General features: G+C 37.6%; 2 protein-coding genes across 3 annotated transcripts in view; both read right to left on the reverse strand.

Annotated features, from left to right (window-relative positions):
- kars1 (lysyl-tRNA synthetase 1) overlaps positions 1-15,336 on the reverse strand; it is a 531,769-nt gene that overhangs the window by 218,962 nt on the left and 297,471 nt on the right. The window lies entirely within an intron of this gene.
- The window catches only part of nfat5b (nuclear factor of activated T cells 5b), a 205,639-nt gene that overhangs the window by 128,911 nt on the left and 61,392 nt on the right, over positions 1-15,336 (reverse strand). For both annotated transcript variants that reach the window (XM_078544498.1, XM_078544499.1), the window contains exons 2-3: positions 11,774-11,896; positions 2,656-3,199 (exon numbers count right to left, since the gene is read on the reverse strand). In XM_078544498.1, coding sequence (XP_078400624.1) covers positions 2,656-3,199; positions 11,774-11,896 — 667 coding nt within the window. The remainder of the gene's footprint in view (positions 1-2,655; positions 3,200-11,773; positions 11,897-15,336) is intronic.

Raw genomic sequence — 15,336 nt, forward strand, 5'->3', positions numbered from 1 at the left:
AATAAATGGAAAGAGACTAAGGGGAATGACAAAAGGAGTAAATGTGATGAGGAAAATCTTTTTCACCCATAGGGTGGTTGGAGTTTAGAACAAACTTCCTGAAAGGGTGGTGACAGCAGGTTCGATCAAGGTATTCAAAAGGGAATTGGATTGCTATCTGTAAAGAAAGTATGTACAAGATTATGGGGATAAGGCAGGGGAGTGGGACTAGGTGGAATACTCTTTCAGAGAACCAGTGCAGACTTGATGGGCTGAATGGCCTCCTTCTGCACTGTAAAGATATTGCGACACAGCAAAGGAATCTGGAGTTTCGGTGAAAATGTGCAGTACTACTGCAAAAGGCAACGGGGTCTTAGGATTTGAAGTTCAGGAGATAAAGCACAAGGCACAGTAAAATTAGCTTACACAAAGTATTGATCTCTCCCAACCTTGAATTAAGGTCGAACTTAATTTAAGTACCTGCACTTGAGAACTCTATGGATACTTGGATATTTAAATTGGCAAAAATATGTGGCTTAGATGTGATATTATTTAAATATTTAAGATTTGAAACGAAGAACATAAGCCTTGGGACAAGGATCACCATGGCACGAATCATCTTATGAGATGGAAGGCTACCATGGGAACAAGGGCCATTCAAGCTTAGATCAGAAAAGGTGACAAGCAGACTTTATTCATAGAGCTCTTGGTGGATGTGTGTCTAAGACGCAGTGGAAATGGAAAATATTCTAAATTTTAATGATGGAATAAAAGCTTTGTCAAAAAAGAAAAGCGAGGTCTGTGGGCTTTGCTACCAGCTCAATGAATGAAAATTGTCCTTCCCACTCCTAACGAGTCCTAATAGCTTTCAGCACAATTGGACATAGGTGGTGTTGTGGGGAGGCTAAGTAGGTTAATCAAGTGCAACGAGTAATGCATCACAAATAAACAATGTCTCCTGAAGTTCACTTGATTGCCTTAGGAAGTTGGGGAGCAATTTAGGGACTTTGAGAGTTTTTCCTGAAATGTCATGTTTTTTTTCCTCTTCTTGTTTGCCTTTCCCCAGGGTCTAGCTGTGGCTCAGTTCATAGCACCCTCGCCTTTGAATCAGAAGGTTGTGGGTTCATGTCCCACTCCCGGAAACCAAGAACTGTGAATGTACTCGAAAGAGTTACAATCTGTGACTGTTGATAACTCGAAAGAGTTACTAATGATCGGGGTTGATGATTATTTGAGATTGCACTAATCATATTAGAATTAGGTGTGATGGTGTTTTCACCCCCTTCACATATAGCAACGTTTTATATGTCAACATAATGCCATGAATCTAGGGAATTTAAGTCCAGTATACATCATCCTGGACAATTTATCTAGGTCTCCCAAGCTACATTAATGCCTTTCAATACAGATTATTTGACAAATACAGAGTGCAATTTTTTTAAAAATCCAGATGTGGGAGATAAAGTTCAAGTACCATTAGAGTGAAGGCACTTCCTCTATAATACAGCAAATTTATTTTTGAAATGCAACTAAAATTCAGTACAATCCATTACCTGGAATTCTAAATAAACAAATTGTATCAGACTGTTTACCCCCAGTGAATAGCATCACTAATCTTATGAATAATATAAAAATATACATTGACTATGTAGCCAATTGTTATATCAATTACTTAGGCTATCTATAAAGCTAAATTTACCACCCCCATGATGGATGGTTTTTAATGTACACTCAAAGTCAACACTAGACAAAAATCTTTAGACCTTACTCTGTGGCTAAACGCACTGAACCACACAAGACAGGTGGATCAACAATTCAATCCCTAGTTTTTACTGAGATAGGAGATCTTAGTTAGGCAGCAGTAAGAATGTCACTGTTGGCCTTACTGCCCTTGAGGTAGAGAAAGGAAATAAGTAGGTAAATGAATTGTGAAAAATGAGTCAGGGTTTCACCTCCTCAACATTATGCAGTGATCTCTGCTGCAAAGTGTATGGAGGGCACAGGGCAAGGAAGAATTGAACTCAGCTATGATCTCCCCCTGACCATCACACGATCAAAAAGCCTGTTAATACTGACTATCTCGGATCTCACTTTAAGAATCCTGGCTTAAATGAAGTACCACAGGGCAACTAGCTGTCATGGAAACATACCCAAAGTATGGTCTCCTAAGCTACATTAATGTACATGGTACCATTTTTTTGGGGGGGGGGGGGATTCCTCATCTAAGCTTGTGTATTATTTATGAAGATAACATTTGCATCAACAGAAGCTATGTGCCTCTAGCTAACAGGAGGTACAATAATGTGGAGAAAAATTCCATATAATAATAGAATTGTATACGAGGTATAAGGGGAACATTTGTTTAAGGAAATCTGTTTTTAAAAACTTGCAAACATTTGCTACACTAGGGAGCTTCCATAATGCAGGTGAGAAATCCTCAATTTTATTCTTCTAAATGTCAGATAATTTTAGTCTCTATCTTTAAGAGGGCATGTTGCTGCCCATGAGTGCAGATGATATAATAGATGAGATAGAAAAGAAATAAGTCTGATCCAGATTATCCCTTTAATTTTTGAAAGGAAAAAAAAAGTGTAAATTTCAATTATATTCTGTGTGGGTTTAATTTGAATACTACCTTAAACGCTCAGGTAAAATGTTTAAAAAAGCTATACCAACCCATTGCTCCCCTTTGAGCTGTTTTTGCCTTCTGAGGTGAGTTGAGAAAGTACATAATGGGGTCCTTTTGCACTGTCTGCATCAAAGACATCCATATTCGACTCTTCATCATCCACACGCACAAAGCCTGGTCGTTGTTTAGGTGAACGTTTCCTTGACTTCCGTGGCACTGTTGTGTTGTCATTGTATGAACTGGAACTCATGATGCTGAAGTTGGAGCCTGATTCATCCATCCAAATATTGCTGCTCTGTTCCGAGTCACCTGCATCATCCTGACAAGACATCCTGCTGTCATCCAGCAAGTCTTCGGGTGGTGGAGAGATGTTGAGTACTGTCCTCCTTTTGGGCGTGGACTGCAGCTGTGGGGCATTACTTAACTGATTTTCATAGCTCAGTAATTCACTTACCCCATGGCCACTTACCCCCTGTTCTGGAGTGCAGCTATCTACTTGCATAGATGTGTTGTCAGTTATTGAGGTAGAATGCATGCTAGGATTGGAAGATGGGGTGAAGGTGCTGCTTTGACCACCGCTGGAGGAGACATCTGTGGTATGTACAATCCAAATGTAAATATACACATTTCAACGTGAGTTAGCTAGCATTGTCCAATTGTGTTCTGTTCAATTGTTCACAAAGCTTTAACTCAACAATTTATACAAGTTCCAAAACGTGAATAGTTATCAATTAACACTGGAAGGTTATTTTTTTTAAAACTGGGAGAGAGGGTATAATACTCTCTATGATACCAATCACAGTCAGGGCAAAAACGATAAACTTTGGTACATTATAATTCAGTTGGGGTTGCTTATAGTCAAATAACAAAAAATAATCTTCTGACCTACAGAGCAAAGAATTGCTGCTTGACAGGCAAATTCCTGGAACTAATGAAAAAATAATTAAGCTAAACTTAAAATTATAACTATTGTCCATTCTTAAAAGTAATTACAAGAAATATACATAAATATTAATCTAATGAATGTGTATATGAAAAGCAAAATGGGACCAGTGTTGCATGCACTTCTCACCTTCAAGACATAGTCCTCTGGAAAAAAAAATTCCTTTGATACGCTCAATACTCTTGATCTATAACAGTATTTGGCGCAGGTCAGGAAAAAGCTAATTGAACAAGCGATTTGAACAAGAAGTAGAAAAGGGAAGGCGATAAAAGTCTTTATTTCATCAGAATTTGAAGTAGACTCCAAAGTAGGTGCAATGTAGGTGGGATCCTCAGATACGTTGCATAATAGGTAATGGACAGTTTTTATGTTAACAGCATAATATCTAAAGGACATTAGATGCATGAAACAGACACCAAATTTGTTCTTGCCCTATTCCAAACTCCTCAAATGCTAGGCTTTTAACAGATCCTGAAAACAAATTAAAACCTGACAAAGTCTCTTAGTTTCCTTAAAATTTTAATAATGACTTCAATTACATATTTTCATATATAATCTTAAAAGTTCCCTCTCAATACATAGTATTTTCAAACTTCTGCATTTGTTTAACAAATTTTTTATTTGCAGCCACTTTATTAGGTAAGACTGTTAAATGCCTTGTTGTAAGTATAGTTCATTTTCTAAACTTTCTTTTTGCTAGTTTTCATCCCTCTCTTCCTCTCTGGTTCTTCTCAAAGTACTAATACCATGACAGAATTGACAACTAGTAAACAAGGACCTCCTCTTAGCAAACAGGCTAGCAAACTCTCACCAATAACTGCAAGAAGTTGCATTCCACTATTACAGCAAGGTGTAGCCTTCACATGTTTGAAGAGCCTATGGGATGTACCAAACCAAACAAGTGATTTTCAACATCTAACTGGAACTGGCAAAATACTAAGCAGTTTGTGGCCTGTTCTTGGAAAGCCACTCGATGCTCCAGGAGGAGACAATCGGTTCAGCACAGAAGGGTAAATAAGACACCGAAAAAGAAGCCACTCGGTCATGCCAGCAACTCTAAATCAAAAGGATCAGTAGTAGGCAGGACCCCATCTTTCCAACTGAACAAACTGCTTCACCCCTAAAATCCACTTTTTCACAGCACAAGCCCAAGTAACGTAATCAAAATATAAAGCAATCAAAATGTACAATAGTTTTGGAAGTTTAAAAAGGCAAAGTTCACAATTTAAAACAATGGAATACCCCACTTATTCCACTTGTAAAGAATATCCTTGCAATTTATTTAATTACCACGTGAGTGGTATTGGAACACCAATGAAATGTTCAACTGATTGTTACAGCAAAAAAAAAATGCAGTAAGCTCTAGACTAAAAAAATAAATGTTTTCAGTATTACAAAATGCTAATGGAAAGTTGGTACCACAATGATGAGAAAAATAAATGATCTTCTGCTGGTACCTCACTTAAATGGTCATTCTTCACCTCTAAGCCTATACAGTGAATGTTGGCAGACTATTATACAGATGGGGTGGTGGTGAGAATTCGTAGGTTTGCTCCCATCCTCAATTTAAGTCTACACACAATTTTCAACAGAAATTTTAAATTTCTGGTATTTATGGCTCAGTTCCACACTAGACACTGGACTTAGCAGCTGATTAATAATTGTTTTCACATATGTATTATCCAAAATAGACAGCTCTCAATGAATTTAAAACAATAATCTACTTAAGGTGGACAGATAAACCACTGGAGTTTCGCTTGTGCTTTAGGATATTTTCTGAACCCAAATTGTATCGTTGTCTCATATTTCACAAAGGTATCCACTGCCTTTTTTCAAAACCACTAAATTAACTGGATTCCACTGCATTATTTTTTGAAATAAAGAATTAGATATAAGTTCAAGTTAAAAAGCTTGGGAATACTTTTCCCTCATTTATTAGAAGCACAGGCACCACTTTGCCACAATTTCTTTAAAAATCAGCCAAACTCGAGCATATTCCTAAAATTATTAAACTTCATTTAGTTAACTGCACTATGTATTTTCTCCACATTCCACATGTCATCCTTTGGCATTTCTCCCATTTTCAGCATGATCTCATCATTAAACACATCTTTGTCTCCCATCCCTTTCAACATTTGAAAGGAACCAACCCACGGTGACACTGAAGACTCTCCCCCAATACCCTTTGTCTTTCCCACAGCACCTTCCCATGGAAGGACAGAAGATGCCCCTTTACCTCCTCCATTCCCACTGACCAGGGCTCCAAACACTCCTTCCAGGCGAAACAGCAATTTACTTTTATTTCTTTCAACTTAGTATACTATATTCACTGCTCATGATGTGGCCTTCTTGAAATTGGGAAATCAAACACCAATTGGGTGACAGCTTTGCAGAATACGTGCAGTCAGCCAGCTTGTTCCCAAGCTTCCAGTTGCCTGTCATTTTAATTCTCTGTCCCACTCAGTCCTTGGTCTCCTACACTTACCCGATGAACCTCAACGTAAACTTGAGGAACAGCATCTCATTTTTTGGTTAGCTGCTTTTACAGCCTTCTGGACTGAACACCGAGTTCAACAATTTCAGATCACAGCCTCAGTCCCTACTTTCCCAGACAGCAGCTGGTGTTGATTCTGCCATTCTCACTTACGATTCCTCTAAAACTATCTTTTGTTCCATTACTTGTCCTATTACCATCTTCTTTTGTGTGCACCATCATACCTTTAGCCATTTAATCTCTCCTGTGTTCCACCCTATCAGACCCTCCCTTTTGTTCTTCCCCCACCTTTCTTTGCCTCTACTTGCTTAAAATTTGTAACTTTTAACAACTTTGCTTAAAATTTGTGACTTTTAACAACTCTTAACTTTTTCCAAGTTGATAAAAGATGATTGACCAGAACCATTAAATCTTTTCTTTCTCCACAGATATGCCTAATCTGTTTTAATTTTAATTTTCTGTTTTAATTTCAGGTTTCCAGCATGCACAGTGTTTTACTTTTGTATTTTCTAATGCTGATAATGAAGCAGAGAATAAAATGGCAAAATGGCAATACAGTACATGGAAAACAAATGCAGGATACAGCAATATTTGTACTGAGGAAAAGAACTTGAGCATACAAGCAGCAGCACTTGGCAAGAACTCGGATTCATTTCAGAAGCTTGACACCACCCTTAGGGAAATTAAGTAATTTTATTACACAGTTTTAACATGATTAATTTTGAGATGAAACAAAGCATTTTTGGTTTATACAAATTCAACAGTGAGCAATGAAAATATAATTCAAAAAGTCAGTTTTCCCTTTCCCAAAGTTAAATTAACCCATGATTTGGATTAATGTTGATATCAAAGTGGAACTTCAGCTCTAAAATATTGAATTATACAATTATTTGAATGAAAAAAAACTTTTGAATTAAGAGGCAACTACACTGTAATTATTCTATACCAATGTGTGTATTTCTTCCAATTTTCTCCCCATCTCTCATGGATTGTTCACTCTTACCGAGGTATGGTTCACCCAGTCCCAGTAGCCTACTTGACAATGGAGTGCACCATAGCAAAGCGTGATCCAGTCCTTTCCCAACATCAATACATGTGCATTTTACTCGGTCAATCTTTTTGCAATCGTAAGGACTGGAAACCGTGGCTGATTTTCTATCCAAACCAAAAGGCACTGTTGTAGCTCATTATAGTTCATCAAACATGCAAACAAGGAATCAAAGCTGATACCATCTGGTCTTTATGGACATACCAGAGTGCATTTATCCACTAAGATGTCGAAGACCTCTGAGCAATTATAGTTAAACTTATGATAAAAAATGGTCATTGACTCAAAAAAATTCAAACATCTTTCAATCACTTCAGCAGCATTCCTCATCACCACCACGGGCTACCCTAACTTTCAGAGCTCCCATACTTGGTGTAACATAATCCACCAGTCCTCCTGAACACCTTTGACTGTAGGTACACCCTTCCCCAATACTTAATGGTTGAACCTACACAACTAAACCCCAGCTCCCCATACCTGTTCCATCCTCCTATCACTCTCCCTCAAACTGATCTGCTGCTCTCAACTTTGGGCTTCCTAATACCCGACCTCAGACTTTGCTGGTCACCTCCTCCTTCCCTCTGAGCCACACATATACCTATGCTCTGCCACTCACTCTTTCCCTTTAAATATTAGACGTTGATTCCTTTAAAAAAAAACTTAGAATTTAATTACAATTTATGCTGCTAAGAAGTCCATAATTTTTAAATACATGCACAGCTTGTTAAATATAATTTTGCAACTATAGATCCGTAGAAAAAAAATCATAAAAGTATAGTTACACTGAGTAAAAATTCAATCGCAAAACAAACATGGAAGAAAAACAAACTGATATCGAGACAAACAAAATAAAAGTGATTAGAGGTGAATAGATTACTTTTAATACTAAAGCTTATGGATAACACCAACTAGTACTGAGATAACCTTGGAAACGAAGGTTAACAGAAAAATTGAGTACCAGTTCTGATTAAAGATTTTCAAGCAAGGAAATTTTAAAAAGTGGCTGCAAATCAATATTATGGGGTATATTCCTCTCCATTCACTATTTTTTAGTAGAAAGGTAGCTTTGCGTCTACTTTTTTACCAAAAATAGCAAAGAGAAAATAAATTTGAATGTAAAGGCTATTGTTCTTTCTCATTTTATGCCTAAAATGGGAATATTTTAAATTTCAGGACCCTAACAAAATGAACACTTGTTCTCAAACCTTTGCAAAATCAATCATAGAATACAGAAAGAAGTTATCAGAGAAACACAAAGACCATTTATGTGAAGAATGAAAGAGTAACCAATTTATTTCCTGGATAAGAAATGTTAGGTTAAGCATCACTGACATAAAACTGACTTTTATTTATGACGCAGATACAACTACGATAATGGCACAACCACACTTTCATGTATAGTAATTAGAAAAAAAAACTAATCAAAGGCTGGTCAGTGCAATGGATTAACACACATCACTTACATTTCTAGGTTATGGATTTTAAATTGATACAAATCATAGTGGATAATACAATAGTCTCCTCTCTCTGCTGTTGTAACAGTACTACAAAAATTAATTTGTAGAGTTGCAACCAATTCATAACCACACTCCAAATACCACTGTCTTTGGTGGGCATACAAACAAAACTGGTGATCAGAGTTACTTGGAAAGCATAGGCATCTACAATTTAGGGCCTAAATTTTGATTCAGCTGTTCTGCAGAGTTCTTGACTCTCATGTACATTGCAGATAGTTTTTCCTCTTGTTCTTATGAAATCAACAAAAACAAACAATTCAGTCTGAATTCTAAGCATTCTTGAATAGGATGCGCACCCCTCAAAGGGTGCAGTTTCCTTTCCACTTCCCTGATGACATTAAATATATAGCCATTTGTTAACTCACTTCTCTTCTTCCCTCTCCCCAAATTATACCATCGAGCTAGTGGGTAAGTCCGTCTGGACTCGTCAATGCAATGTTGTACGAATAACATGAAAGCATTCTATTTGATTTGCTTCTTACCAAGTTATCAGTTTCCAGTGAATTCTTCTTCATAAGGAATGTGTTTACTACTGTACTTATGTTACCATGTGGAAAACCTTTCTAAAGGGGAAATGTCTGTTTTCACAGAAGAGGTCCTCCATACACACATTTGCACAGTCTTCTTTTCTTAACATCAAAAACATAAACTGAATATATGTCATATGAAGTTCTTCTAACAGTTAAATCCTAAGATGCATGCAGTTTGTTCATGAATATGAAAACCCCAAAACCCAACTGCTAACTTTGAAGATCTCTTTCTTCAAATAACAGGGATTAAGATATAATGGAAACACTGACAGTGCATATTTTTCCTTAAAATTTCCATAGCTCATTTGCAGCATCTAGTGGTAGAAAACTAAATGAAGTGCCACAATAGTGCTGTACGAACTTGCTCTTAGGATCAATATATGAAAATATTGACAGGTCCTTTGCCATGATGAAAACAATTCTCAAATTAAATTTTAACAAAAAATGGGTTTAGAATTTTTGTTTCTTCAAACGATATTAACTATCAATGTTTTCAAAAATTGCTTCTATGAACTGGAAGTTATCAAATTATTTTTATGTATTTCAATTTTAAAAACAATGTTTACTTATCAATAGGAAATACCACTCCTGCCCTCAATAGCCATCAGCTCAAAGTACAGAATTGCAGAATTAGTTCTTGAACTCATTTTATCAGATAAACAAGATTTAGGACATCTTTATAATACAGGTGTTGGTCTCAGACTTGCATAATGTATTATGGGCGTTACCAATCTTGGGTTATGTTTCCAGCTCTAACAGTGCTCTTCGTTGTTCAATAGATCCACAACTTTGTTTCCATTTGAAAGTTGGAAAACAGTCGACAAAGCAAATTGGGAACTTTTAAAAGCTCAATTCATGTCAAGCTTCAATCACATGGAAGTAGTTACAAGCCCTGTGCTTTGCGAAATGAAATTTTGCCGAGTTTCGATTCAAGTGATTTTGCTCTCAAATTATGTTAAACAGTTTGCGCCAATATGAAGCCAAAACCACTTCTGTGACGGCTGTTCGCCAAGAATTCGTGGGGAAATTAAAGCTTAGAAAACATCAGAAATGCTTCATTAAATCAAGGTGTCCCAACAGCAGCACCGAATCAACTGACAAATTACAGGCTGCCTTTTAGCCCACTCCCAAAAGTGGTCCCTTTTCCCCTTCAAGTCACCCCAGACCTTGCAACCTGCCCCAAGTCTGCCTAAACACCCAACTCCACTCGAAGTCGAAGGCAGCAGATCAGGATGGACACTTGTTCTCGCTAACCTGTTTTTTCCTGCTTTGCAAGAAAAAAAAGTTTTTAAAACAGATCAATCTCCTGCAGATGGTAAAAGGAGGCAGAACTGGAAGATGCCTCCTTGGATAGTGGAATCATTCTCTCAATTTTCTCCAAGTGCATCCGCGGTTATGTCTTATGAAATTAAATTTAGGATTATAATGATGCAGAAGAGATCATCTGTGGTTTCCATGGGAGGAATGCAACAAATCCTGCAGGCACCTTAGGATCAGAACTATGAATCTGCCTTCAAGTCTCCAAGGGCGATTATAGGAAAAGGAGAAATATATTGAAGGATGTAATGAAAGAGCGAAAAGGGTACGGAAGACAAAGAAAGAGGGAGAAAGGCAGGAGGGGGAATTTTGAGAGGCATGCAGTAGAAGACTTACAGAAAGGAGGACGAGGAGAGATAAAGACAAACACATACTGTAACGAGGTTTCATAAAGATACAGACAAAAAAATTGGAAGACAAAGCAGAATGAAAAAGAAAGGGTGATTTAGCAAAAGGTAAGAGGAGGAGTGGAAAGGAGCAAAGTATAATGTTGAGAGAAAAAGAGATGAAACCATAAAATAAATAAAAATTACTGCTTATTTGCCAAGAAAATCATATTCCCTTACAAATGGATAGTTCATTCAGCAATATGTTGCTTAATCTTAGCTTTGAATTTTAGTTTATCAAAAGCGTCTGTATTTGAGGGGAAAATAAACTAGGTTAGTTGACAGAATAGCTTCAAAATTCAGACTAAGACAGATTTACAAATTGAAAATATGGATTAGAATTCAGTACCAGAAATACAAAAACATGGCACTTTTTTTGAAAATTGTGAATTATTTAGTTTCACTCTGTTATTTAAAGATGACGTCATAGCAAGATGGAGTAAAAAAAAGACAAAAACAGTCGATATGTAATGCAAAGATATTTCCCAAGAGTATGTCAATGATATCTATAAATTGTATCTTATGTCATTTACCTTCATCAAATAGTTTATGGATATTTCTGATGTAACATTAATTGGTATTTCAAATTAAGTTTAAAAAACAGCTATACCACATAAACAAGATTCGCAAGTTTGAAAAATACGTGTTATATAATTGCACAATTAAGTACTCATTGAAAAAATGCATGTTTTAGGGACCAAGGTAACTTAATGCTGTACCTGGCCATACTTCTAGCACACTGTATCCACACTCCTCTTTTCCCACACAGATAATGTTGCTGATTAGAACATTCACTGATTACATTGTGTGATTCTCTGAGAATTAGAGCAGTTCAGTTGTGCCTTGAACTACTGCCAGCAGTACACACAGTTGTCAGCAATCATATCTGAATTAAAAAAGGAAAGAGGGAAACTAAATGGAACTGCATACCAGGAGCAACTGCAGCTGAAGGAGGAGATGTTGCCTCACCACCACTTTTCTGACTCATTGATGCAATACTTGTCTCACTTGTTGGAAGCTGCAGCTCTTTTGGCAGTAGGTCATACACAGATTCTACAAAGAAAAAAAAACTATTAATTGAAAATGTTAACTTAATGTTTTTCCAATCTTCACTACTAAATGTAATAACTACAGTAGCAGGGATGCACATGATACCCATGTAATGAGAAACCCGAAACACAATGGTAAAGGCAAAATACCGTGGCTGCGGGAAATCTGAAACAAAAACAAAAACTGCTGGAAAAAACTCAGGTCTGACAGCATCTGCGGAGAGAAAGAGAGTTAACATTTCAAGTCCATATGACTCTTCTTCAGACTCCGATTCTTCTCTCTGATTCTTCAGACGCTGTCAGACCTGCTGAGTGTTTCAGCATTTTTTGTTTTTGGAAACACAATGGTTATGGACTTTTAAAGTTTTATGTCAAACTATCTTTCATTAGCACACAAAGTATAGCTTGGCTACCTGTGTTCTACAACAATTGTTTTAAGTTTCAAGATTTTGCATGGGTTATCTTTTTAGCTGTAATATGAGAAATACATTTTAAGCTGAATACAGTACATGCATAATGTTTTCATTGGTTGCTTAATTCATGTTCACACATTAATTCATTCACTTGTCACATAACATTCTTACCATTGAATAATACTAAGTCTTTTTCAGTCTTAAAATTTATAGTTCAGCATACTTCAACAGAATTATTCTAATTTTATTCACAATATAGCATAGAATGTGCAAAAAAAGAATGACAGGGAGCAAATAATGAGTGATGTCAAAGCAAGATGGGCAGAAACATAAAAGGTGCACAAAAATTACTGCTTCAACATGCAACTTTCTTCACTATAATATATAGCCCTCATTTTGATGTAAAATGTCCAGATAAAAAAATAATGGAGTGGGAAATGGGTTTTGGAGATCTTCTAATTAGAAGTGATGTTTTTAAACGTAGTTATATCTGGTTAAAAACAAAAAGCTAAAAGCTACTGCGGATGCTGGAAATCCAAAACAAAAACAGAATTACCTGGAAAAACTCAACAAGTCTGGCAGCATCGGCGGAGAAGAAATCAGTTAACGTTTCGAGCCTTCATGGCCCTTCGGCAGTTCTGCCGAAGGCCATGAAGGCTCAAAACGTTAACTGATTTCTTCTCCGTCGATGCTGCCAGACTTGCTGAGTTTTTCCAGGTAATTCTGTTTTTGTTTTATATCTGGTTAACTTTGTGCTCAACACGCCGAGGGATATTGCTGACAGAAAATACTAGAAGAACATTTTAATATTATTGGTACCCAGTGTCAAAATCAAATGTCAACCTTTTCATTAGTTTTCTTTCACATATCATGAATCAACCTCCCATAGGATACTTCTGAAAGAGGCAGATTAGGAGCTTCAGCAGAGATTAATACCACCCTGCCAACTGCATGCATTATTTATAACCCAGCTCAAAGAGGATATTCATTGTGTTATGAACTTACTATGTGCGTTTCACATCATGGCATAAGAGGTCTATGTTTCACATGTTCTGCTTACAGACCATTCATAATGGCTCTTAAAATGTACTGGAAAGATTATCCCATAACAGTAATAGCAACGTATATAATTTATCAGGCAGCTAGTCATTGTTTGATCAAGTGTTAGCCTTGAGTCAGTGGCAGCACTCTCACTTCAGAGTCAGAAATTCATGGGTTCAGGTCCAGCTTCAGAGTCTGCAGCACAAAATACAAGGTGACACATAAGTACAATACAAAGTGAGTGCTGCACGGTCAGAAATGCCATCTTTCAGATTGAAGTTTCTACCCCATCTACCCTCTCAGGTGGACAGAAGCAATCCCATCACACTATTTTGAAGAATAGCAGGGGAGCTTGGCCAGTATCTTGGCCAATATTTATCCCTCAATGAACTTCACTAAAAACTAGATTATTTGATCATTTATCTCTTTACTATTTGTGTGAACTTGCTGTGCACAAATTGGCTGTTGAGCTTCCCTACATTACAACAGTTCAAAAGTACTGAATGTCAAGTGCTTTAGGATGTCCTACAGTTGTGAAAGGTACTATATAATTGCAAGTCCTTTCATTTCCTTTTCTACTTATTTAACCCAGTGTTCTGCCTCCAAATGAGACAGAAACTTTGCTAATCACATCAGTGCCATTAGGACAGTTCATATCTGCCAATAATTTAGAATGACAAATCTGTGAGCATAAGTCAGAAAATGGCAGGAAATCATGATTCCTTGGCCTACGTAGCTACCAGGATTCAGTGTTCCATCTTCCCCTTCCAATGAGGGGGGCCAAATCTTCCAGGCTCCAGATCATCAGAGACCATACGTACAACTGAAGATGCACGCCAGGACCCTGTGGAAGTCCTGACACACAGACCTTAGTGAGAAGTGCCTAGAAAATTTAAACTTCTGATAGGTAATTCCACTGCTCCCTGGGAGCCTTTGCGAATGTCTCCGACTCAGAGGGAGAATTGGAGACTTTGGACAGTTCCACAGTACTTACTGTATAGTTACTCAGAAAACATTAGACAAATTAAAACGTAGTCGAACACCTGGGTAACTCCACAACTGATCCCCCCCAGTCATCCCTCACTGACACTGCAACCCAACCACCCCATCGACCCAACCCAACTACCAACCCCCTCTAACCACCTACTGAACCAATCTGACCATCCCCAACTGGTTGCGCCTACTGCCCCAGAGTGACTACCGACTTGCCCACCTACCCAACTCCCATTCACTTATTCACCCACTCATACATCCATTCAGATTCAAAGAATGGACCTTTAAGCTTACCATACAGCAGCTACTGCTGTAAAAAGGGCACCTGCCCTGTCTTCCCCAACTCTACTCCTCCCCGAGGAACACTGTTTTGCACATTTCTTTAACAGCCAGGATCCAAAGATCCCAGAAAACATACACAGCAGTGTTTAAAGGGGAGGGGGATGGGGATCTTCAAGCGCAGTAGCAATCAGCTTATCATTGTTGCTGCCTGGAAGATTCGTGCCATTATTTGGTAAGATAAATACTCTCAGCCTTGTAGAAAAATATATGAGTTTTATTCACTCTAAAGGAACTACAGCATTAATAGAATCTATGCACTTGTGCTGCAAAGCTTTGAATAGCCTAATTTACTATATCATTCCCTGTTTTCTCTGAGTGGGCAGCAAAAGGAAAAAGGATACCAGTAAATTGTAGCATCAGCAACTAAGAGAGAAAGGAACTGAGTCGGGCAGGACAGTGAATTGACAACACGTGTACAGGGTATGCGAGGATGCTGTAGGATCTACTCAAGTTGGGGAGGGTTGAAGGAAAATAAAGTAAACCCTCACAAAGCACGGGAGCACTGAGGCTCTCTATGGTGACCAGAGTGCTTCAGCACAGAGGAACATATGCTCCAATTCAAACAGCAGTACAACAGTTGATGTCAACTTTGCCAAAACTTCAGCTGCCCCTGTGCCCTGTATAATCCTTTTGGCATGCGAATTTAAGGCTTTTT

Source organism: Cetorhinus maximus, chromosome 6 (genome assembly GCF_964194155.1).
Source record: "Cetorhinus maximus chromosome 6, sCetMax3.hap1.1, whole genome shotgun sequence".
NCBI classification, from domain to species: domain Eukaryota; kingdom Metazoa; phylum Chordata; class Chondrichthyes; order Lamniformes; family Cetorhinidae; genus Cetorhinus; species Cetorhinus maximus.